We start from the raw sequence: 26,770 nt of genomic DNA, 5'->3' as shown, positions 1-26,770 counted from the left end.
GGTACAAAATCTAGTACGATATATATAGATATAAAGAAGTATGCTTTGATTAAGCATCACGAGCTTATTGTGAAGTGAAACTTCTTGGTCCGTGTACAAAATGTCAGAGCTGAAACGGGATAAAATTCTTGGCCCGGTTTAAAATCCTTGTAGCAGCCTCCGTTCCTGGCCAGGCCAAACTTCACGTGTAAGTGCGCTACCAATGTCTCGTTCGGCATTCTATTTCTAAGGTCGGTTTTAATGAGCGAGACATGGCTGAACACTCGCTCGATGGCGTCGTTTGATACAGGTAGTGATAGCAAAGACAGGAGGAGGGTTTGGAGTTGTGTTGGGAACGGATAGCCGTGGTGGCTGTGTGGCAACGGAAGAGGATATGTTCTACGTTGGCGTTGGAGCAGGGGCAATTTGGGCAAGAAGGGCCCGAGCGAATCACCTCGTAGGCGCCATGAGGCAGGCAGAAAATTCGGCAAATTTCAGTTAGGTTCAGCTCGGTGTTTTCCCTCCGTTCTGGCGCCGAGGTCAACCGCGGAGCACCGTCAACGGGAGCTAAAAGCGTCTCATGAAACTGTAGGAAGCCGAAACCTCACATGAGGAGACAGCAACAGCCTATGTTCGCCGGCGCGCGCGCGCGTGGGTAGCGTTAGTTCGCGGATGTAGACGTGTTTCCTGAGGCCAGCTTTCTTAATTAAAATTATCAAAAGGCCGCGATCCTTGACCTTCTGACATGCATATGTCTTCTCTCACATAGAACTTCCAAATTTTGATTTTGTACCAGACGTGCTCAATTTCTTTAACCTGCTGTCGTCTGCGTTTTGATTCCAGCTTGCTTTTCATTTATGCTTAACTATTATTACTTTCTTTTAACACAGGAAACAGATGTAGCCCAAGAAATAGCCACATAGCCAAAAGGAAAATTCTGACGCCAACTTGGACAAAAAGTAGCCCAATTTGCCTATTAATAGCCCAATCTGGCAACCCTGGTATAAAGCAATAAAGCATTGCACACCCTTGCCTGCAGTTGTAGTGGTGGTACTTAACAGATTCGCTGGACATTCACTGTTGCAGAGCAGGGATGGCGAGTCAGTTCTTTTTTTTTTTTAATATTGCAAGTAATTTATGTTGATTGTATGTCGTTGCGTATAACCGCGGCAATACTATTACCTAAACTAGCGATACATTTATAGTGTAGACTTAAACAGCAAGTACACTTCTTTATTGAACTATTCAAATTCTTTGTAGAATATGTGAATTTTTTATGGACGCTGGACTGTTGCTACTGGGCGGGATCCGGGACCACTGTTGGGCACTCGTTGCCTTTTGTCCCTGTATCATCTTGAGATTCTATATAGTTGCAAGAGATAAATGCGAATTCAGATCATTTTTATCATATCATGTCTTATCACATATATATATATATATATACAGAGAGAGAGAGAGAGAGAGAGAGTGAGAGCGAGAGGTCAGAGCGAATGCAGAGCTATTAATTTATAAACTTCGTGCGTCTATTTTTTTTTCAAACTTACGAATTTTTGAAAATTCTTTTCATAAAATTCAGGCCCTAAATCGAAATTCCGCTTCTAACAGTCACTAGAATTTAGCATTATCTCTCAAATACAACAAATTTTATTAGAATCGGTCCGGGGGTTATGTCAGAAAAGCGTTTTTGCGTTGTACATGTATTTGAATAAGCCGCGTCGGAGCTGGGATGGGAGCGCCACCCATAACATGTAGTGCAAGCGTACTGCCACAAATAACCACCTCCCAAAACGTGCTAGATGCAGTATTGGACAGCAGCCGTGGTTGGTTCGTCATAAATTCTGTTTTTTTTTCTGTTGTCTTAACCACGCGACAGTTAGACAAACATACATTTGGGTGGTTAGCGGTGCGCAACGTGACAGGAATGGGGCTGCACGTAAGCAAATTCAAATAGCGCGGGCGTTGTCATTGCTGTCACGTTCGCGAGAGGCCGCTACAGAGCAACATCTCCGATCATGTCTCCGATGGACTCTGCGCGATCTTCCTTCTTGGAAACAGAAATTACAGTATTCATTTGGTTGTACGGCACACACACACAAAAAAAAAAAAGAGGAGAGAGAGAGAGAGAGGGGGAGAGAGAGAGAGAAACGAAGTAGTTTATGCACAGTGTCAGTAAAAATGGCAACTTTTAAACGATATGCTAACCTTTGGTGCACGTTTTGAAAATGTCGCTACATTTGGAAGATATATATATAGCTTAAGCGCATTAAGATCTGTGTACTGCCAAAGCAAATATACTAAAATTCGAACCATACAGAGAAGATTAGCATGACACCTGGCAATGAAGCATTCTACATTTTTTATTCTTATTTGCGCATCGAATAATTGTATTTGTTTTGATTAGTCCTTTCCACATTTTTATGTTGGCTTTTAAGTTTACCACAGCGCATACACTTGTTTCGCAATTCGTTCATTCTTTCTCTTTTACTTTCGTGCCTTTAGTGGATATGCAAAGTTTTTTTTTTTCTTCGCCATCAGAACAAGGTTATCGTTTGTCACGCGCATAGAAATCGTTCGCTTAAGCCGGCATTGTTGCGCAGACCAAGGTACTGATCGGTGGTACCGCTCTGTCCCAGTGCCCCGTAGGTTGAGATCGGGTTACGCGTACACTCGCATTTTTTTTAATGGTGGGCTACTCAAATACTTTTGAACACTACAGAAATGCGCCTTTCTTGCTTTTTGATCTTTAAGGAATCCCGTTACACAATAATTAGCTCGATATTTATGAAACCCATGGTAATTCGAAGCTTGGGAGTTACTTTTAGAGGCCCAGCATGATTATATAAGCTTGAATAGTGTATTTAAAGACGAAAAAATAATTTATCAGAACAGGCAACGCGAACCGCACAAATGAACGGTCACTGCGATTCGCACGCGTCATGCACAGCCAATGCATTGGCACAGCATGGCGGGCGTCCGCGCTTACTTTTCTTGCCTACACTTTGCATCGTTCACGACCGCAGCGCTAAAGTTGTTTATCAAGGCAGCAGCGGCAGCGCTTCTATCTGCTCAGAGAAACAAGTACAAATACCGAAAATGAAATGCGACACAGCAATGTTCTTATTTTGTATTTTTGTTCATAAGTATTTGTTGATATCATGGAGATTCGCTTACTCAGCACTGGCGTTGCATAGTCATTAAAATTCTTACAACTCGCGAGAAATAACGTAGTCGCTCAGCTCCTACTGGCGACGAGAATCACTCGCTCTACTATATTGAAAAACTAGTCGCAGCGCTTTTATTCCGGCCATGCAAAAACTACAAACACGGAACACCAGCTACAACGCTACAATTGTTCTTAGCGCTACTTGCGGCGTTGTATTGTACTAAAGTGACCACAATATTTCCGGCTGATTTGGCGACAAGCTGAACGGTTTAAGATTTGTCGAAGCGGGTTCTAGAGGAGTGTTTCAAGCTGCTGTTTGTGTGTGTGCGGCGTCGCGGTATTTGTTGGCGTGGTGCGGAACATATTCGGCTATCTTAACTTGTGTACACACTGACCGCGATTATGTGTTCAGAGCTTGGCTCCTAGCGTGCGGGTTCGTTGTGTCTTGTAGAGTTGAACGTGTTTGAGTAGCCCGGAATGACAGCGTGAAGCGCCCCAAAGAGCGGTGGTGTCCCGTGATCCGCCGACGATCGGAAGACCCGCGTCAGCCCTGCGCGACGTCAAGTGTTGGGACGCAGCTAAGGGCTGCTGCTGTGTGTTGTCCCTTCTCATCCCTCGCGACGAGGGGCCCCGTTGGTGCCCGACGGCGTTGTCGTTGCTGACCAGGGGGGCGGTGTTCTGCCCCTGTGCACACATGCGCCGCCGAGGCTCGGCCGCCGAAAGTGCTCGGGGGCGTTGATGCGGGCACGTGCTTCTTCTCGTTAGACTTGGCGGTTCTCGCCTGCTTGGCCATGACGGCCGATGCTATGGCTCAAAACCAGGACGTGGCCTGCTACCTGGTCACCAAGTTGTCCTGGAAGGGCAAGTGAGTATTACGCGCGCTGCTTCCTTCCGTGCAAGGTTCGGGAATGCCTGTTTGCGATGTGTAGGCCGAAAGAGCCTCGAACAACAGTGCGCGCCTTTGCAACGGTCACTCGTTTCACCGTACGGTTTATCTTCATATGTGCGAAGTTGCTGTCGTCTTACGGCGCTTCGCTGTTACGGCAGGCGGCGGTTTTGGATTGACGCTTAGTAGCCTTGGACCCTACGCGACACTAATGTACACATGACACCCGGCGTCCGCACGGCGCGTTTTGATTGAAGTTGGCGCAACAGGGCGTGTACAGCTGACTGACTGCGAAATTTGCATGCTGCGGTGTGCAGTGTAGGCACTAGGTACGCGTGTCAGTCAGTGCGCACGGCGCTATCCCGCGTATGGGAGGAGCTGGAGGCCACGGGGTACGCGTACAATGGGAATTCAGACAGAGCAGTATAACGAGGCACCTTCCGTCAGGAAAACTCAAGCGCACGTCGTTAGGGTGCCTTTTTATCCCGTATTTTTTTTAAATTATAGACAGTGTTTTCTAGTTTCTGTCCATGTTGTTCAAATTCTTGACCTAGATTTGTATTTTAAGTCATGTTTGACTGAACCCATCGGTGGAACCAGTTACAAAATAAGCGAAAGCATGCAGTTTCTGAATGCATGTGGTTTTAATTCATTTGACAACTTGGGTGCCTCTGAAACTTCATTTTGCAAGAAGACTTCAAACTGCAACATAAACAATGTTCACAATTCCTGCAAATATGCAATTCAGTTGCAGCAAGTTAAATGGGAAGTCTTTTTTGAGGGCTGCAGTGTCTCATGTTGTGCATAGCTTTTATTGTTCATTCAACGTAACACACTTCAGTTCACCTGCAAACTGTTGAAGGTGGTTATTCCTCCAGTGATGGGTATGGTAAATGAAAATGACAGGTTTAATGAATAAGATGATCTCAGTTACTTCAAATGCATCCAGCCCCGGTGTGAATTCTACATAGATACACACTACTCGGGCCTTTAAAGAAAGAAAATTGCATGTGTGAATTGTGTAACTTGAAACTTGACTAATCATGACTGCTTACTTAATTTCTGCAGGATTTAAACTGGTTATGTACACAAATTTGCAATTTTCCTTATGGATTTACAGCTGTGCCTCATCATTTTCAATTGTTTTTATCACTCTTTATTCCCTTTAAGAGACTTGGAATGCTGCATTCATAGCAGTTGATTGTTTCATCTTGTACCTTGTCATCACGGAAAACCGTACGCTGTCCACACTGGTCAGTGTTGCGAGTACCACTTCTCAGTGTGCACTAGTTGATCAAACCTGTTGAAACTTGCCTACAGATGCACTTCTCAACATTGTTTTCATGTCACGCAGGTGTCGAGTGCATTGACAGGACAGGCTGCAGAAATGCTGCAATGACATTGAATGCCTGTCTCTGCAGAGAGGCATTGTGCTGGATATGACGCCATGTGAAAGTGCAGGTGTAGAGGAATGCCTTAGCGCTTCTTCTTAGTGCTAATTTTTCTGAGCAGAGGAAAATTAGCGTTAGGAAGACAGGAGGAGGGGCCAAGTGCTCGTCTTTTCTTCCCAAGTGCACTTATTTTTTAGTGCCACTTCCCCCAAACAGTTATGCAAGGCCAACTAGAGCAACAGTTAGGCTAAGGAATTGGAGGAGTCACTGAAGGCGATTAACTGAATATAAAAACTCAGGCTTGCTGTCTTCTCAGACAGTTGCAGATTAGTAGGCATGGAGTGCAAACACCACATAGTGAAAATTAAATGCACAGAACTACAGCCATAAATTGCTAATCTATAACTTGCCGCTTATACCACGGAGCACTTCTTTGGCACATAAAACAATGTAAACTTTATTAGGTTTCTCACTACTACTTTCCACTGCTGAGTTCAAATAATTAGTAAATTTTATATCCCATGACTCAACTGTGGACATGAGGTACTCTACAATAGTGGATTCATTAATTTTATCACCAAGAGGTCTCAAAAATCGAAGTGTAAGTGCATGAATATAAATGTAAGTGCATTCTGCATGGACTTAGCCACTTGTGGAATCAAACCGGTGACTTGTTGCTCACCATCACATCGTCATAGCCACTGAGCCACCAATGTGGCAGGTCAGCTACATCATTCAGAACAATAAATGTTCGGGCGCAACACAGCTATAATGACTACCCAAGTATGCAAATTGCATTCTTTTGAAATGAAAAAGAATCCAGATCAAATTTTGACATCTTTTTTTTTTTTTTGAGAGCCGTGAATAAGGTTAGGCCCACAGGTTAGGACCACATTGTTAGACTGCAATATCTTCGGGATCAGCCAATGAAAATGGTTACATAGGTAGCCAGAACAGAAACTTTTCTGACAATGCAAGAACGCTATTCGCTTTAGAAGGAAGGATATGCCCTTGTATTTAGACTGCACTATCTTCAGGATGGGCCCACGAAAATGGTTAGATCACCAGGAAGAAATCTGGTCCTACAGGGCCAAGAATGCTATTTGCATTAGAAACACGAATGGGCCTTCATTTTTAGACTGAATTATCTTCAGGATTAGCCCACCAAAATGGTTGCATAGCTGGGAGGAAAATTAGCCAGAGAATGCCGAGAATGCTGTTGGCATTAATAGTTCTACTTACGCAGCGTTCATATTCTAAAGTTATCTGAGGAAAGGCACAGGTGCTCATGCGAGATGTCGGAGTGTAGTACCCTGGCTAAGAAAAATGCCCACTACATGCAGGCCTTCTAAAACAGTCTGCATTGTGTAAGGCAGAATGAATGGAACAGGAAAGGACTTATTATTTAGCAGTTCTAGAAATCATTTGATTGAAAAAATAATAGCTAAAATAAGTCCCCACTTGTAGTATAATTTCGGTTGTGATGACTTCTTGGAGTCTTCAGGTAATTTTGTAAAAAGCACAGGAACAGCGATAATGTGCTACTAACACAATGGTTGTGTGACTGTACTAACAATGCACACTTTATGGGACTCTGGAGTAATTGTTATGTTAAAATATTTATGTACCACACAGAATTGTGGATATTCATTTTCTGTATGATTCTAATGCTGCCATACAAGGAAGTCTGTTACGGTCTCATATGCACTGTTTGTCACCACTGGGAGGGTAGGCCTCGTCAGGCACATACAGTCTTTAGCCTCCCTCTGATGTGGCGATGTACGCTTGTATGCTGTATGTGAAAAGTGACCCTTGCAATAAAACTTTCGATCTTTCGGTTGCGCAGGCACACACACATTCGACTTATTAGTGCTACAGTAATGTCACTGCATGTAGCAGTAAGGACATGTTTCAATAGCTTAGCATTTTAGAGATAGTAATAGTAATACCAGTTGGCCAAGCTGTGTTTTCATAGCATCTCTAGTGAGTCTACAGTCTCTGTGAGAGTACTGACAAGGGGCTTTTGGATGAATGAACTACAAGGGTTAGCACTCGTGTACCTTGTGGGAAGCATTATCAGTTTGTGATGAATTATTCAAGCATGTTCTGCATAAGCCTATAAGGTAGGCATGTAAATAAATGTTGCCATCTAGCTGACTGTGGCGAAATTATACAAAAGGACACATTTCTGTGTCTTTTAAAAGATAATGCAGCTGTTGAGTAAAAATTTGTCTTGGTCAGTACGTCAAACCCAGCAGCTTTTGTAGGACAGTTCCTCTACCATCTGAGCCTATTTGAACAGCTCATTTGTTTCAAAGCTTTCACGGCTTTGAGTCGTTAATTTTTGTCTTATGCTGTCACCTGCTAGAACCTTGGTTAGCTTGGTTAGCAGAGCATTTTCCCCGTAAAAAATCAGCAGTCCTTTAAGTTGCCAGTCCAGGTTAAACTCTTCGTTTCCGAAGATTGATCTTTCAGGACACTCAAATGAGTAAACTCAATGTAGCATTCCGCTACAAGTCAGGTGAATGGCAATTTTTGTATTTGAGGAATCTCTAATGTCTTAAATAAATGAAATAGAGATTGTTGACAATACAGAGCGGAAAAAAAAAACTGCTAGCTATCTGTGACATTTTCTTAAAAGCATATTTTGCAAGCTGTATCTAGTGAAGATAGGTTAAAACTGCGCGACAAATTAGGACAGCGAAAGAAAAGCAACACACAACAAGTGCAGTGTGTTTCTTTCGCTGTCCTCGTTTTTCACAGTTTCAACCTACCTTCAAGTATGCACCAACTAGCCCTCAAGAATGTCCTACTAATTTATCTAGTGTACTGTTTAGCTGTGTTCTATGCACTTTGTGTGGCAGCCATCCTTTACACTGTTTTGTGGATCTCTATACCTTGGTAACCCTAAACTGAGAGGGCTGTGTGGCATATTTTCTTAATACAGTGGTTGATCAAGTCATATCATGACGTCATGTGAGATAGTTCTATTCATGATCCTATAGCTGGTAGCTGCCGGGTCTTAATGCACAGGAGCTTTTTGAATTCTGTATAAGGGGCTTTCTGTCTGTCAGCATGTGGAGGGAACAATTTTGTGCCCACAAAAGTGCTAATCTGTGACGATCGGCTTGCAGATATGCGCGGGTGTTCTCGGTGGGCACCCAGGGCATCCGTACCTACAGCCTACCCTACATGGAGATCACCAACCAGTGGAGTTATGGTGACTTCCTGCGCATCCAGCCCTTGGGTGCGGGCTACGAGTTCTCCATCACGTTCCGTAAGGGTCGCAAGGGCGAAAACAGCATGCGATTCCTCTCCGAACACCGTGCTGACATCATCACCCGCGCACTGGTGAGACCTTCAAGAGCAATAACCATTATGTGATGACTTAAGTGGAGATCGTGGTCAACCAGGCACACAAGGCTCCTTGTGTATTGTCAACACAAAAAGCCACCAGATGCATTCTTTCAAATGTGCAGTTGCCACTGTTAGGAATCGTTCTGGACTTTCTTGGACTTTTCGAAGCCATGCATGGACAGCTGCGACATTAAATAATTTAAAATTACTTACATATAGAAACAATTTCAACCAGAGGCATGTATTAGTATATTTGCCTTTAAGGTTTGTCTTAAAGGGGCCCTGAACCACCCTTCGTGCTTGGTGAGATAACATAGTCCGCGGGTATCATATGCTGCTGTGAACATCTCGGCAAAGTTTTGCTGTCGTACACAGTGCGTGGAGCTTGCAAGCGAATTGCGAAGTCACCTTTTTATCAAACACTCTCTTTTCAACAGAAGGCCCTGTCCTCATTCTCTTCTAGACGCGCTATTTCGTCATTCCCTTAGACGGCTGCTATTGGCCGATAGCCGACATCAAGCTGCGGTCGGCTGCATGGCATAGATACCGCGGCTGTCGTGGGATGCCACCACGAGTTCGCTGGCTAAGTGCACTGTGGCTTGCTGAGGACAGCTGTGTTTGGCTTATGTTTAGCACGTTGTAGGTACCAGAGGTGGCAGTCGTGGCATCTACGCTAACATCCAAAATGAAATTTGGACTGCGCGCCACAGCGACATATATAAGGTGGAGTGTTGTGGGCATGCCCCACTGCGCTGTAGCCTTCGCAGTGCAAGACATTGAAGAATGAATAAGAGTACAGCGGAGGCCATGTTTGATTGTCAATAACTCTGCTTCTGCTGGATGCATTAAAGTACTTTTTGTGGCAAAGTATTTCTGAAATGAAAACAAATGAAAGACAGCTTGTGCCCAGTGGCACAAGAGTGGAGGAGGTCGTCGACAACTCGAGAAAAGAACGAGTGGCCGTGGTCTGTGAGTAACTGTCGAGGTGCACCGTGGTGGCGAATGACGTCGTGGAGGAGAAAATCGGCGACGTCAGTTGCGCAACTAGTCGGCAACGCCTTTGTTATCACGGAGCATGTTGCGTAATCAGTAGCAACAACGATCCACTTGTTCCCTCTAGTCATTGTCGGAAAAGGGCCAGGCAAGTCAAGGCCTACGCGAAAGAACGGTTCAGAGGGAACTTCAATGGGATGGAATCGTCTGACAGGTGCCATGGGAGGTTTCTTCCGGCACTGACACAATTCGCAAGTTGCGACATAATGACGCACAGAGCGGTAGAGACCTGGCCAGAAGAACCGGTGTCGTACGCGGTCGTATGTATGCAAAACTCCAAGGTGTCCCGCCGTCGGTGCATCGTGAAGTTGTTCGAGAACGACGGGTCACAGATGACTAGGAAGGACAAGGAGCAGCTCAGGGCTGTCAGGGTTGATATTGCGGCAGTAGAGGATGGCATCAGGCAGCACGAACATGCGGTACGTGCCATTGATGCTGCCAGATTGCACTCCGGTGATGGACTGTAAGGATGCGTCGCGTTGTTGTTCAGCGTGCATGTCAGTCAAAGCCATCACACAGGTCACCGGATCATGCGCAACAGGATTGGGAGGATCCACGCGGTGTTGCGGTAGGCAGTCAGCGTCCTTGTGGAGGCGTCCAGTCTTGTAATGGACACTAAATGAAAATTCTTGGAGCTGCAAAGCCCAGTGACCAAGCCGTCCAGTTGGGTCCTGTACGGAAGACAGCCAGCAGAGTCTGTGATGACCAAAAACATGCGGCCGTACAGATATGGCTGGAACTTGGCGACAGCCCAAACTAAAGCCAAGCACTCCCGCTCGGTGATGGAGTAATTTCTTTCGGCAGGTGGGGGCATTGTATAGGCCAAAAGGCATGACTTTGAACTGATATGAGCCATCCAGCGTGAAGAAGGCCGCCTTCTCGCGGTCCGTTTCATCAACTAAAATCTGCTGACCCCCAACAACATGCAGCAGCCAGTGTCTCCAATCTTCTTCCTCTCTTCTTTCATCCTTCCGTAACAATATTTTCCTTTGGTATCCCTTTAAGGACATTTTTTGTCATCTTGATGACAGCCATGGAGCTTCTTGGGAACCTTGATGTCAGGTGTGTGCGATCTGTTCAAAAAACTAGTGATCGAGGAGCAGCATGCACATTCAATAGCTAAGTGCTTCACGTAAATATGCAGAAGCATAAGGCCCGATGACACAGTTGCTCGATGAGTTACGGAACCGTTTCCAGCATGATGGTTACAGAAGTTGACTATCTCATATACATATTAGTTCTTGTCGAGTAATTAATGCCTGTTTATTTGTCAGTGTTTGTCAGTTTTATTTAAAGCTTTCTTCAAGAATATTCAGTTCCTTTCATTGAAACAAATATCTGTGCATGAAAAAGTTGTGGAAAAAGCTAATTGTGGTGTATAAATGTAAAGATGCTGAAGTTCTCTTCCCTGCTTGTCCCTTTACAGGATTTCAAGCACCTGTTCGCTGAGCCTTGCAAAGAGACTGCGGTAAGCACGCTGGCAATTTTGCTGATTTTGTCTTTGCAAGTGTACGGCAAGGCTTTGAGTAGCTCCTTGAATCAATGCTTCTCACTGCCATGTTGCATTGGAGCCTATAACATGAAATAGTGATAACACAAGTTGTGTTGTTAAATTTTATCCCTTAACCACCTCAGGGGCAGTTTGTTTCACCAAATGCAGCTATACAGGATCAATTCTTTTATTGCAGATTTACTCTTTAGAGTGACCTATTTCGAAAAAAAAAATGCACCGAAATTTTTCTAGTGACCATACAGTGACACGTAAATATTTTCCATAGGTAAGCATGCATTGTTTATTCACGAATACAGATGTGCTTGCATAAATATTTATAGTAAGAATAAAAAAAGTAGATATACTGGAATAGATATATTCTGATTTGGTATTGGGCAGTAGTCTGCGTTGAAGGAATCGCCGTGTGACTCACTTGCTGAAATGCAATAGGCGTACACATCCCTAGCATGATCGAACTGTGTATGTGAGTGTATGCAAGAAAACTTAATGGTTGTGCACCCATCAAAAAAACCAAACAAGTCGGAAACTTGCAGTACTCTTTTGTCCCATTGCCAATGAGGGGCAGTTAGTTTTCGGAGTCGCAAGAAAAACGTAGGCATGGCAGAATCATACATGTATGGCAGCATAGTTTGGATATACCAGCACCCACCTATGGACAGATGTAATCACACTCCTGTGGGCAATAAATGAGCGAGCATCTAGTGGTGACCCTTTGAAAGATTCGAAACCAGATAGACATCAGTCTTTGCGAGCACGCCAAATGGGAACAGTCTGCGAGATGAAACCAAAACTAATCTCCGTGTGCCCGCACATGCATGAATGCACGAGCAGTCAGCAACACACTGACGTAAAGAAGGCATGGAATTAAAACGGAGTGCGAGAAGAAAAAAAAAATACTTGTGTCGACACAGGGTGGCAGCACTTGTTGGGCAACAGAGTTATTGGCATGTTGTTTAAACGTACAGATGATGTCATAAATATACAACATTGACCATTTGGGACTTATTTGCAGCACCATATGTTTACAACTTTGACCCTCAAACGGTTAGCATACACTCCAGTAATCTCCCAGTTTCGCTTCCCCGCTAGCTTTGTAATTTTCACTATGAAGTCATAAGCAGTTTCATCTTCTTGTGATCGAAAGAGGATGGTAAGACTGCTCATGAAAGCATAACTTGTAGCTATCTCATTAAATTATGGGACCTAGTGGTCTTCCAAATGCCCAATAACATCTTCATAGCTCAGCTCGACCTTTTTTGGGTGGTCCTGCCCCTAGACCACTCACGCTGCACTGTCCGTGAGCAATGTTATGAGTAGTGCTTGCTTTCTCATTGGTTCCACGCTTTTGTGGGCTTCAAAGTAAGCCCCCAGGCAAATACGGTATGTCGGCCATATACCTTCCACATCTGAAAACTCTTGTGGCTGCCTGGCACTCATGCTTGCGCGGGTCTGCTCGTCTCACGCCAACACGCTTCCTTGTCGCCACCGCTATGTCACGTTCGGGCTGATAGCATGAGGCAGTGATAACACAACAAGAATGAAAGGGTCTATTCCTGCAGCACGCCCTCTTTTACCGTAAGTCTCTGACAGTGCAGTCTATGGTTGTGCATTTGTGTTGGCTGTGGTTTGTCGACTGAGCATCACTCGCTACACCTGCTGGTGTTGCTGTGGCATTCTTGAACATGAGGTTGTGGAATGTGTGAAGGTTTGGTGGAATGCATGAACACTCATGTGCCAAGAATTGGGCTTCTTAATTCAGGAAATTTTCACTTCGTTTCTTGCTGTGGTGCTTTAGCTATGGTCTGGCAGAGTTTAATTTGATTGCTTTGCAGGAATATTGCTGTTGACTCAGCGGTCGGCATGCAGAGAGCTTGATGTTTTTCATCTAGAATTGTACAAGCTTTGAATACCCTTTTGCTTTCTACGAAAGGGACACATCTAGCCTCTCCATTCTATTCCCATTATTCTAACCACTGGTAGGCTCCAACTTTAGGCAATTATTGGACGCATCCATGGGACATGAAGTGCCGGGGTGTAATTTTTCCTAGTGGTGCTCGAATATTCGAAAATTCGAATCTTCCATTCGAATATATTAGTATTCGAAGGTTCTTCTACTGTTCGAAATATTTGAACCCCCGAAAATTGCTGTTTTTTTTTTTAAAGTCGGCTTCGCCGCAGTAGAGACATGTTATACGAGCATACAAACTGTATCGCGGTGAAGCATATCTGCTGTGCAGGGAAGCATACTAAATGTAAGGAGGTCCACTGTCGTGGGGCCCGACTTTTTGCTTATGGCTACTTGACACTATTAGTCAGAGTGCCCACACTGTGCTGCCACTTATGCATCTGACCCCAGCCACCAGGTGGAAACCTTTGGCTGCTACTAATCTAGTTAAGCGCCTAAAAACATGGTTTCCAAACTGCAAATTGGACCAAGTAGCAAGCAAGACCAAGTATTTAAACCATTGTTCTAAAGTAGTTAAGTACCACCTGTACGCTTCAATGGCCAGCTGGATTAAAATACTGGCTTTAGAACAAACAAGCAAAATTTCAACACCAAGGAACTCCAATATGTCCCCAACCGTGAAAGCTTCTGAAGAGGCTCCTTCCACATAAGCCCTGTAGAAAGACATTAATAAGCTCATCAACCAGCTGCAATTTTCCCTTGCTTCTGGCAGTGATTTTCTCTATCAGAAGCACCGGTTGAAAGATATGTGCAGATTGAAATTTTGGCGATAAAGATCTATGCAAATGGTGGTGCAAGAATGGTGCCCACTGTTGGCTTGGCTTGTGAAGAGATACTATTTGCCAATACCAGACACTAGTATGTTTGGTCATGGTCGGACTGGAGTGTGCGCTTGCTCGCTCTCTCCTTACGGCCTTGTCAAAGGGATTGTTTGCCACGTGCGACCACCATTCCGCGACAGTGCTGGCGACCGACCTCTGTCCTTCTGCTCACTCGCATTACGCTGAGACTCATTCAAGGTGACATGCATCAGTTACCACTGATTCTGTCAGCTAATATTTTCTCTTGTCGTTAGAATAATCAGTACTTACGACGTTGCCCATTGCTGTGATTTAGGAAATCATGCAAGTATTTCAGCATCCTCCGGTGACCTCATAATTTTGTAGGATAATAATGTCTACCGAAATTCCACATTTTACGAGGAAAAGTGGTGGTAAATAAATATTAATTAGGAAAAGTTTTTTTCTTACGAGTACTGAAAATAATGCTAATTTATTTACATATTCAATGCAGAGTTACGGGCATATAAGGGGCCTGATAATTTTTCACATGCACATTCTCTTATCAGTGACCCCCTTGATTGATTACTGTGCCCCACTTCTGTGCCTTTTGTGAATGAGCTTGTTGCTGCAGCACAGTTAAAAACTGAGTCCTTGTCATACGACCATAAAAGAACGGCTGGTTTATTTGAGTATTATTATGTGCAGACAGGGCATACGTTCTTGGTGGCTTGGACGAGTAGGATGATGGTTTGTTGTTCTTGTCAGTGACAACCTTTGTGTGGTTGACCAGAAGTAGCCGAAGGAACTTGTCGGCAATCAAATGTGCCGATCATCTGCCGTGGCAGTTGTTGAGGCTTTCTGAGCAACTGAGAACAGGAGAATTTTCCAAGTAGGGCGTTACAGTAATATTCAGCACTTCGTGCATGTTTTGTGGGGGAGTTGTTGCACAGCTTTCTCAAAAAAGCTTACGCTGTTGTCCAGGAGTACAAGAAACCTAGGGTTTGGGTAGTGAAGGCCACTACCCAAACTTGGTGTTTCACCAACTCAAACAAAACATTATCTTTGCTGGTAGTTGAGAGCAGCATCACGCTGGTTTCACACCCATACTGGATGATGAACTTCGCGAGGTAGCCACCAACGTAGGCCAAGCCAGCATACGTAACTGATGGAGAGACATTGGATTGCTGTTCCTTTAGGCAATTCAGTTCATCAAGTACCTCCTGAGGTACATGTGCAGCCATCTTTTCGGCTGGCATGTGATGTCTGGCGTGTGAAGCTGCATTAAGAGCTCGCTTTCCTTGATAATGAGCTCAAGGGCTGTTGTGACAGACCTTGCAACTAGTTCGTCATTGCCTCCACACGCGTGGATCTCAGTCGGCCGAAGACAGCCTCAATAGGATTTCCCATTGAACTTCCTCCTCAAGACATACCGGACACCCCTGCTTAGGAGGTACCGTGTCGTCTGCATCGTAGATTTTGTGGTGAATAACAAGGCATGAAATGTTTCGTCCGTGAAGGCATCCCCTCCTGATGCAAGTGATCTTGGACGTTCTTAATGAAATTTACAAACTCATTTTCCAGCCAGAGCAATCGATGGTTCTCCTGCTGTGAAATGGGCATCTTGCAGTGACTCTCGCTGTAGGTTGTCATGAATGTCAAACCACTGTTTCATTTTCTTCATAAAATCAATTGTAGGGCCTGCTTCCATGAAGATTTTTGTAGCTGGGTCGCTATGAGAATTAGCTTGCAGATGCTGCACTGCTGCAATCACTTGTGGCGAGAATACTTGTACGGCTCGGAGCACATTCATCTTCTCCAGATTTGATGGGTAGACGTGCTTTTGCATCAGATTTCTAGCAAGTTTCACCGCTTTGTCCTTCTGGAACTCGTACAGTCGCTGGACAAATGTTCTAGTGATTGTGCCCGAGACGTCAGTAAGGGTCCGTTCAAGGAACTGACTCTGGATATTTTCCAGAACGTGGCAGGGATCGAAACTCAGAAAGATAACTCTCTTGTTGTCCCGTGGGTGGCTCACGCTCGTAGACAAACAACCATTTCCCAGCAGCTTAAACATTGTATTGTTTGCAGAGTAGTTATCGGTCGCTATCAGTCACCACAAATCTGCATGACTCCACGGCTGCTATGACTTTGACCCAGGCAAAAAGGTCCCTCCCACTCAGCTGCTTCATAAAATAATATGAACAAGGGATTCTGTATGTGCCGGTCACACCTTGAAGAACAAAGCACAATGCTCTATTTGCCAGGGTCCCCTCTGCGCTGCAGAATGCGCCGTTCGGTCTGTCTTTGAATCCGAAAATGGTGTCCGCCTTTCGGTCATACAAGCACTTTGGTTTTATTGCAGCCTCATCAATTATCAATGATGCCATGTGTTGCTTGCTGCTCAACATCGACGCCTCAAGAATAAGTCTTTCTTTCATGGGAGTGCTCATTCCTTATGTCGGGCTAAGGCCAACATGTTTCTGTAATGTGCACTTGGTGGGCAGTGTCAAAAGGTTTGATGCCCTTGCATGGTCATATCCTTTCGGCGATGCAAAGCGCCAAATGACACATTCCCTTATGATATCTTCAGGGCAGGTTGGGCCATTTACACCATAACTTAGAATTTGATGCAATAGGAAAGCCGCCTTCTCTCCTTTGTGAGAATCCTCAACAATATTTTGCACCAAGCCGTAATTGTAATGTTCACGGTAAGCACTGAAATCTTTTTTTCTTTTTTTACTTGCCGAGTAAGGTTGCCGCACCTTGAGCGGTGGTAGGAAACTTGAGCATACGCTCTCGCTACCAGTGAAACATAATGACTCACTTGTTGATGGTCCTTGTTGGTGGTCTGTATGGAAACACTTCCAGAGCGCTCATTAGTGTAGTCTTCCACACATGAAATGTCCTGCGACGACTCTGCTTCATTGGCTTTTTGTTTATTTGGTTGAAATCGCGGTGGGGGGTCCTTAGCCTTTGGTTCTTTGTGAGGCTTTTTAGAGCTTGGTGCCCTGTAAGACGGATAATCCTCGAGTACTGTCGGCACGGTGCCAGAACTAAGTTTTCTGATATGGCACCTTTCAGCATAATCACTTTGAAGAAAGTGCCTGCTGAAGACTACTGTTGATGCTGACTTTTCGTTAATTATAAGATTTTCCCTTGAAATGTTTTTTTTACCATTTTGAACACAGCTGTTTGTCGACCGGAAATTGATGAAATGAAGCGCCAACATTCTTCCCAGGCCAAGATTTAGAAAGCAGCACGCAGCAGTAGACCATCGTCACGGAACCGGCTTCACAGGCTATATAAAATACTGCAAATGTTCATGAAGCACTCACTGCGACGAATTCATCCCTGCCGAGTCCATGTTTTGAAGCACTTCACAAAATAATATCCAATGGAAAAATTCTACATGACATCATTTCTCTGTGCATGATAAAGCTGCAGTGCACGTGGTACAAAATGATGACTGGCTGAGTGGCAACATTGCGGCCTCATCGAACATGCCAAGCTGAGCATGCTGTTCTCGTACACTCCCAAGGGTGGGCCCGTGACGCCACCACACAATGGTTCATTGAACTGATCATGGATGGACACACCAGGCATTGCGACCTATCCAGCAATTCCAGTATCGAATATTCTTCTCCAATATTCTGTCTTGTGGGCTCTTATCTTTGCGCTACCATATATTCAGCAGACTGTAACTGTCTTGTGGAGCATCAAGTTTTGCTAAGTTTTATGTTTGTATTTTGTTTCTGTTCTGTATTCTCTATTCTTTTTAACTTGATGGCCTTCTATGCACACTTTTTCCGTCTTGAGCAGAGTATTTTAATCCTCTGGGTGGCACTTTCTTCTCTCTGTAATCGTTTTTATTTTTGCACATCTGATAGTTGTTCAGTTAAACCCAGCTATAACAAAGAGGTTCATGAGGGAAAATAGTTATACACCAAGTAGTTTGATAATATCCAAATCATCATATATGAGCATATATGATGAGTTCATTATACACGTTAAAACAAAGCTGCATGCAATGGGACTGAAACATTCCATGGTGATAAGATTCTTACAGCAGCATGTGTAAGCAACCCATCAACTCAGTACAGTCTATACCTTTCTATCAGGTTATGCGTCATATTCTCATTACATGGTTGCATGGTAAAAAATGCTCAAAGGGTGAAAAATAAAAATAAATAAGGAGCGGCTGCTGGTGTTTTACATAGCACATCGCCGGTTGTACATGTTCAGAGTTCCATATTTGCAATTTTGAATTTATTTTAAGGGGTTTATATTGCTGGAATATTGCTAAAGTAAATTTTGGCAGTTTGAGGTAGAGCTTAATTCGCTGTATCTGGGTTCATTACCATTGGGCTTGACTGTAATTATTTCTTTGATTGCATGGTGATGGTGGTGCACGCACGCAGTGTTACCGGGCACGCAAGGTTCATTGGTCGGACGATGAGCAAACCGTGGAGCTGGAGTTGGGCTGCCAGGGTTTGGTGCAGCGGGATCCTGCCCGGAAAGGTCACGTCCTCGCCACATACCTGTACCGTGATTTGCGGGGCATGGCCGCCCTATCAGACGCACCGGGAGGTCTGGTGCTTGCTACTGGACACGAACGCCTGGTAAGCACTACATGCAAACCTCTTTGTAATGAAGTCGCATTCTGCAAGAAGATAGCTTAGTTATATCCGATATTCTTTAGTTATGTCTGACAGCATTTCTGGTCCTGTTCCAAGCTCACTATTTGCATACAGTTCCAGAAACACTGTTGGCCTCATACTTTGATGCATCCGGTGCCAAGAAATTTGTGAAAATAATAGTATCTTTAAAAGTGATCGCCTGAAAACACAACCCCTGAATTTGCGCAACACAGCCTAAACTACTGGTATTGTGCAGTCAAGGTCGCACTTTGCGTCATCATCTGCATCATGACAGGCGAATGTGAAACGCTCCCATAGCCTTCACCATAGTTAAATTTCAAATACAGTCAATGACCGATTTTGCTGTCTTGCCCGATAATTTGAGCGCCTCCACGGCACCGCCACTTACCCCATAGTCGTTGTATAAGAATGTCTGAAACTTCAGACGCAAAAAACAAAAAAACCTTTGCCGTTCGATGTTCCGGACTTTCTGCCATGACATCAGGTCCGAAATGGCTTTAATTGAAGCCACTACCGCCGCCATTTTGATTACTTCGCCGCCTCGAACAGGCACTCTCGCACGCAGATCCGCTATCAGTTGTAGCCACCACCGCGAGAACGCTAGGCCTAGCTACTTCGACGTTCGCTACCAAGCTTGTTGCTGTTCGGTGCCGTGTTTTTTCATTGGAACAATTGAAGCTCGGAAAGCATGGCGCGTTGCATAATGCTGGTTTCCGAAAGTCAGCTTTGCCTCATTACAGCAGTGTAACGCGGTGAAGCATAATAAGTGTGAAGGGGTAATTGTCACGGTTTCCCTTAACTACAAACTCCTGCACCCGTCGTATCCTATCACAGTATGAGCACCGTGAGTGTAATGGCAGTCCTTTAGAGCTATTTCGTAAGTGCCTGTGGTGATTTGAGCCCTTGGAGGCAGAAAAGACATGTATTCGTTATTTTGCACTGCCCAATTTTTCTTACATTTTCATGGCCCCTAGGAAGTCCGAAAAATCGGACGTTGACTCTATACCTAACCACAAAACTGCGCAAAACCCTGAAAATAATGTTTTGCATTATATATATATATAAACCACGAACTTGAATTCTTGCATGAAAATATCTGAATCACAGTACCTAAATTTTAACGAATTCCAGGGATGGAACTGTTCCATTATTTGCAATAACCATTTTTTTTAAGAATTTGTCAACATCTAGCATGTCAAAAGATTTATGCATGCCCTACAGCGATTCGAACTACTCACTTTGCAATTATTCAACACTAATAACTACTGGCTTTGAACTAAAAAATTGATACAGTCGATTTTCGTAAATTCAACTTTGGTTAATTCGATTTTTGGTTGATTATGTCCCAACCGAAGGTCCTGGCTGGCGCCCGTGCATTCCTTTGGGCCCACACTTTCATTATTTTGATTGTAAAATTTGCCTTCTCTGGATAATTCGAACTTGACCAGTCAGTGTACACATGCCTGACCCCGAAGGTGGCCTCAATAGTGATCCCTTTAGCGGCAGTTTAAGTGCCTATTTCCGGCTTGCTCTAGGAGGATTTTCAAGCATTAATAATGGTCCACAATGCGTGACTACAATGTTTACCCGATTCTAATGCACACCTTTTTTCCCCAAGAAAATTACGTCAGAAAACGAGTTTGCGGCGTTCATATACTTTGCCGCCTAACAAGTCTGTATTGCGGCGAAGCTCACTGTAGGTAACCGGCTCTCGGTTTGTGTAAATACATGTTAGACACTTGTCCATATTTTTCCCTAAAAAATTGTGAGTGTGTTAGATTTCTACCTTGGTTAGGAGCTTCAGTGTCATTTATATGTTAGTTTTCTGCTTAGTACACACGAAAAGCGGGCACGAATTTTATACGGGGGCATGTGAGAATCGTGCGAATGCTGCCAAATGAATCAATGATGTGTTTTGACATTTTTCCTGCATCTTGCTTAATTTGGCTGGCCGGATAATTCAATCAATCGCATCGGTCCTATCAGGGTCGAAATAATAAAGGTTGACTTAATACGGTATGTTCAAATGTAAATGTAGGCGCCGTGGTGCAGTTTGTGTCATGTATATCTCCTGGTCAGTGCAACTTCAGTATGCTTTCCTTCAGAAAGAAATGCCCTTGGAAAGGTATGTGTCCACTGGGAAAATAGGGAATAGCCAAAGTTATGCCCAAGGTGGGCAATGTTCCACTAAGCATGCAGCCTGTTTACATGCAGGCTCTATGCTTTGTAGAACTGAGACACTTTTGGTATTGAGAAATCAATGTCACTACCTAAGGTGTGAACCACCGCGGTTGCTTAGTGGCTGTGGTGTTGGGCTGCGAAGCACGAGGTCGCGGGATCGAGTATTTAGATTTAGGTGCACGTTAAAGAACCTCAGGGTGCAAATTTCCGGAGTTCTGCACTGCGGCGTGCCTCATAATCAGATAGTGGTTTTGGCTCGTAAAACTTCATAATTTAATTTTTTTTTTTTACCAAAGGTGCCCTAATCAGCTTGTTTAGCACATTTGATGAAATGGCACCACTTCCATGCTTAAAAATTGGCAGAACACCAAGTTAGCCTTTAACTAATACAATCAATGTCCATTTATTCGACGTTAACAGAACTGACAAAATTGAGCTGATTACTGGCAGGTTGAATTAAAGAGGCAAAAAAGAAACGCCAAAATACACTGCTGCCTTGTGCAACTTGCACAAGCACACTGGAAGAAAATGTGCACACAGTGTTTAGCAAAGTACCAAAACAAGTGTGAAATTATTAAAACCTACTTAGATTCAAGTGCACTGGACCGACTTGACCAAGTGCAGGTGTTGGGCCTAGATTTTGAGGAGGGTGACTGCGTGACATAATGCTCCCTCCTGGCATCTTTTTTATTTCTCTGTGCCACTGGCAGTGCTGGATCATGTGATCACGCTGCCGTGCGTGTCAGTCTCCACCGGATGAGCCTAATTGAAACTCTCAAAGTAAAATGTGTCAGAAAATTTTTTAAGTTGGACTTACACAAAACCTGCAGATATGATAGCATCAGATTGTAACCTGAATATATGAGAAAACAATTCTCTTACGCAGAAACTCAAACACAAAGCCTTCCAGCTGCTGTTTTTTGGGTGAGCACGCCAAGAAAAATCCCGACCAACTAGAGGCTAACAGCTTCGGTGTAAAATAGCTAGATAAGGTCACTTTAGGTTAAAATAATAAACACTTAAAGGGTCAGACTAACAGTGTCGCGAAGTCGAGGTTGCACGTGCGATATCTGCACTTGACAGCAGGCAATGCAGTGGAATTCATGAAACCATTTCTCTATTTATTCTTGATTATGGCAGCATGTATTTATCGTGGAAAAGAGAGAGGAGCTGATGAAGCGTGCTGTGGACTGGGCCAGCCAGCACGTGGGTGTCCAGCTGTCGTTCCGGGAGCCAATGACACGGGTGTCAGCACGAGAGGCCCGCCTTGGCCGGTACAGGTGCGTGTCAATCCTTGGTTCAGTATTTCTTGTTTTCTCCATCACGCACAACACAGCGAGTGATGGAGCATCTTGACTGTAGATGGGACAACATGAAGGACAGGCACAACACAGCGCAACCCAAGAACATTCTGTCTGTGCTCAACATGCTTCATGATAATCTCTAATTTGTGGCCTACCTGATCTTGATGTGCCAAGCGTTTGTACGTAGTTGGTCGTCCTTGTGTTCCAGCATCTGAGCATGTCCGTTCTTAACAGTGCAAGGTACGTGTAGAGTTGCACCTGGCGCAAGCTAGAAACTTTTTATTGAAAAAAACTGTGATCGCAGGTTGTGTTGTGCAGTTGTGGAATGTCCTGGTGAACTGCTCCCTCCATTTGCTATGTTGTGTGTCGGGCACTACGACCAACATCGGAAGTTTCAATTCAGGATCTCCTGTAGCACATGTGGTGTTCCAACTTATGGCGTTCCAACTGTCTCCAAATTTTTTATTTTTTTGGCAGTACTGACGAGGCACTCACATCTCTCTGCGAGTTCGTGGTTCACAAGATTTCATCGCGTCATGAGGTAAGCTGCACGCTTACGTAGGAATGTTCACAAGGCATGCACCTGCTGTAGCTTTAGCTATTAAAAAAAAGTGTAATTCTAAAATGGCAGCACTGTGCCATTTGCATGATTTTCAATGGCACAGCACTGCTGCTGCACAATTTGCTGCTAAGCACGAGGCCATGGGATTGAATTCCGCCCACAGCGGCTGCATTTCGATGCGGGCAAATTGCAGAAATGCCTGTGTACCATGCTTTGGTGCACGTGGACAAAAAATAAGCCCTGCTGCAGTCCAAGCCTAAGCAATTCGTTTCAGCATCAGCGACTTTGTAGTGTTGGTGGGTTTGGTGGCATAATTGTAACTAGGTCACACGAAAATGAAAACCGTTTCGTGCTATACAATCCATTACGAATGTTTTGTAAAAGTGTTATGCATTTGCACATATGTGGACCAGCTAAAGATTATTATAACTGGCGCTCGTTTCATGGGGCAGTCCGAAAAGAAAGCCGTGCTGAATGAATAAGGTCATACAGTCTGCTCGTCGGTTTCGCTATATATTTTAGCACTCAATATTGCGCCCTATTGGTGCATCTGTGTCAATCAATGGGTGAACACCATGTGTGTCTAAATCTATTTTGCATATGCATCACGTCCACTTACCGGGATCACAGTGAGGCAAGCTGAAAAATAACTTGCTTGCTTTTATGAAACTTCTTGGTCACAAATATCCATTGGAAACCGCAATCGTCACTCAAATTTGCCCTCGTGTTACACTGTTTTCTGCCCGGCCACACCACGCAATATCAGGCTCTTGCTGCCGCAGAACGCAAGCCAAGGATGTAATGTTTCATATTTAGTCAACCTTAGTGGTGAAATTGTGGTTGTAATTAAACGTTTGACGAAACCACAAACCTCCAAAATTGCGCTCGTGGCAACGATGTTTATGACGCAACTTGCGCTGATTGAGTCCAAAAATTTTAATAAACCGTCACTTGGCATACGAAATGTTAGTTGCTGTTTTAAGAGTATGCTGGCTTTGACGCCTGTGGCGGAACTGCGAGTAAGCCCGCATAATCGAGCTTATACAAAACATTGGTCAACGACACAGACAGGAAAGCCAGTGAACATTTTTTATCCCTTTGTTGTTTTAAAAAAATATCTTGGAGCTTTTTCTTGGCAAATGATGTGAAATACTGGCAAAGGTGCAGTGACGAGTACGTCACTTTACATTTATTCTGCGGTATTCTACTGCCTTGACTGAAGGTCACCGAGCATTAAAAATTACCAGTGGGCACTATGTGAACGACACTCACTGTACCATGATGGGCGTTGTTAATGGTGGCCACTGTGAATATTTCTCGTTCATTCTGCATGATTACATTTAATTAGCTGAGCTGATAAGTTTGTCTAATTGATGAGATGTCAATGAAAAAGTTATGAATGATGTTGATAAATGACTGATAACAGCATTTAAAACAACCTAAGATTCGTGAAGACTTTTTATCAAGAAAGAAAGCTCATTAAATAAATAAAAAAGAACAAATAAAAAATTCTGTGGCCATGACAATGCTTCTGCACACCAAAGATTGCATCAATCTTTACGCAAACCTCATCAAACTGGCACTGGGAAGCAGCAACCACACTTTTTTCTCCTCGCGCTAGCAGTTTTTGATGCGCATCTTCGGTCCCTATCACATGCAAAGTAGCTTGATCTTGTAACGGTTTGCTTTCCAAACCATTAAAGACCACGATCCTGGTTTGCACTTTTATAATATGCACAATGCACTGATAACGTTTGCGTCTGAGACCACTTATACTACTAGTGTGGGGATGCTATGTCACGTGCATTAAAAAAAATTTCGCAGGTTTTTCTTTTCATTTCTTTTGTCGAAAAAAAAAAGACCTAGGTCGCTATATACAATATCAGTCATTTCTTGACGTGTTCCACAACCTTTACATTGGCACTTACCTTACTTATTAAAGGGACCCTGAAACGATTTTGACGATTTTCTACAAACGTACTGAGTCGTTAGAGTAGGTCCTTCTGATCATTAATTGACACATCTAAGTGCTCCGCGTAAAGCGTGTAATTTATTATAAGGTTTTAAAAATGCACATCGCTGCCGATCGGAGCACGCTGCTCGGCGGAATTTTAAGCCGCCCCTACCCATATGACGAAAATCACCCATATGACGTCAGTGGGGCGAGCTATGCGATTGGCTGACCAGCGCGCGTGATCAATAATTTTTCCAACTTTTTGGTAAACAAATGATCTTCGTAATAGTTGGAATGTTAGTTCATTTGTTTTTATAAACAGAAAGTAACATAAAGAGAATGCACAAGAACGACTTTTCAATACAATTAAGCACTTCCGGCACACAGCAAGTGTCGTCTGCTTGTGTTACAACGTACTCCATTTTGACGAGAGCTCCGCGGTCAGAGTCGGTCTCAGTCTTTTCGTGAGCACTACGATTCGACTTTGTTGCTTTGTGGACTGCAAACGTAGCGACTGGCAATATGTCAAGCTGCGACATCGTGTCCCTCTGCAAGGCAGCATACGAGCGAGCTGGCTGCTGCGCATCGGACTGTCGCTATCCGATCGGCGCCAGGGTTTGCGCGTTTGTGGCCGTCACTTTACACCGGAAAATTACTAACGGAATAGCGTTTCGCGAGTCCGGTATTAGGACAAATGCAAGCGCAAGGGGACAGGGTCTGGCCGCTTGACTGTGCCGTAACGGGATGAGCCATGGGATGAGCAGAATCGCAAATGCGAATGGTCTGCACGGTGCAGCCACCTGGTGGCACAGAGCTCAACCATGCACAGTAGCAGTAACGAAGTGTATTCTTCTTTGGCTGCTGGTGTGTATTTTTCGCAGGAGTGTAATCAGCAACACTTTGTTTTTATAAATGTTTAAAATGTTTTACACTTGGTTAGAGCAATATTAGCGATTTGTTTGGCTGGTTAAGCACTGCGCCAACAAGTGGCTGGACCGTGCAGACCGATCAGGCCGCACGTACGTCTACGCTAAAGTTCCTTCATCAGCTTGAGTTTATGCCTCCAGTCGTTTGCCGAAATGACCAGCTTGCCTGTGGTTACCGGAATACCAGACACGTTCGGCGCTACAACAGAATGCTCGCAACGCATGCTGCTTCGATAGCTCTCGCTTGGTCCGACGGCCAAGCGGCTAGCAGAGAGGTTTCACGCGGGCGGGGGCGGGCTCCAAAACAACCGGAAGCGGACGATGTGACGTCGCATCGTGACGCGAAACCAGTGAAGGCGGAGCTTAGCCCCGATCGCTCGGCGAACGAGTTGAGGAGGAAAAGCATGACTAGGGAGGAGGGTAACTTCTAATCGCTTGAAGCTCCATTAATACGTAACGCTTCACTTAAATTGTGGTGTGAATGTTCTACTTAAGCTGTACCCTACGCGTCTACAAAATTTGTCCGAACCGTTTCAGGGGCCCTTTAAATAAGTAAGGTAATAAATGTTAGTTTATTGAAATTAAATATCAGTTGCTTGTTCACAATGAAAAAAAGAATGCATTAGACTAGTATAAGACAAGCCTATGAACCGGCGGTCATTGCATAAAGAAGAAAAAGTAAAAGTAACACAGAAAAAAAAAAGCAAAGGAGGAAAGTATTTACCTTGTGCACACGAACTGAAAGCCAAAGAGTGACAATGCACATGCCTTTGGCAATCGACACATTACTGACAAGTGTATATAGCAGAGCATGGCCTTTGAGATCTGGTGGCGCCTGCAGCCTGATCACAGAATCAATTAGCAGAGGCAGGAAGTACATAGGCTTTTCTGTCACCAGAGCTTTAATACTTTTGTTCTGTTCACAAGACTTCTATGGGAAAGCTTGGTATGCTGCTCAAAGTAGCTGCAGTGCGGCACAGCATCATTTGGAGGGCACATAGCTATCGGCCGTGAGCAGTTAACTTGCATGTGTATTTCAGCCAGTTTTGTAACCGTTCCTACTGCAGTGTTTAAAAATGCAAAAGAAACGGTCAG

At 44.2% G+C, this 26,770-nt stretch overlaps 1 protein-coding gene and 1 pseudogene across 1 annotated transcript in view; both read left to right on the top strand.

Moving 5' to 3' along the window:
* Positions 1-2,253: 2,253 nt before the first annotated feature.
* LOC126523121 (U6 spliceosomal RNA) lies at positions 2,254-2,337 on the top strand (annotated as a pseudogene).
* Positions 2,338-3,289: 952 nt separating this feature from the next.
* Positions 3,290-26,770, top strand: part of Rme-8 (receptor mediated endocytosis 8) — a 157,946-nt gene continuing 134,465 nt past the window's right edge. The window contains exons 1-6 of the mRNA XM_050171184.3: positions 3,290-4,007; positions 8,554-8,770; positions 11,256-11,297; positions 18,509-18,709; positions 22,070-22,209; positions 22,711-22,774. Of these exons, the coding sequence (XP_050027141.1) occupies positions 3,934-4,007; positions 8,554-8,770; positions 11,256-11,297; positions 18,509-18,709; positions 22,070-22,209; positions 22,711-22,774 (738 nt within the window). The 5' untranslated portion in view covers positions 3,290-3,933. The remainder of the gene's footprint in view (positions 4,008-8,553; positions 8,771-11,255; positions 11,298-18,508; positions 18,710-22,069; positions 22,210-22,710; positions 22,775-26,770) is intronic.

The sequence above is a fragment of the Dermacentor andersoni genome, chromosome 6 (assembly GCF_023375885.2).
Source record: "Dermacentor andersoni chromosome 6, qqDerAnde1_hic_scaffold, whole genome shotgun sequence".
Taxonomy (NCBI): Eukaryota; Metazoa; Arthropoda; class Arachnida; order Ixodida; family Ixodidae; genus Dermacentor; species Dermacentor andersoni.
Note: the sequence above shows the minus strand (reverse complement) of the source record. Positions and strands in the feature narration are given on the sequence as shown.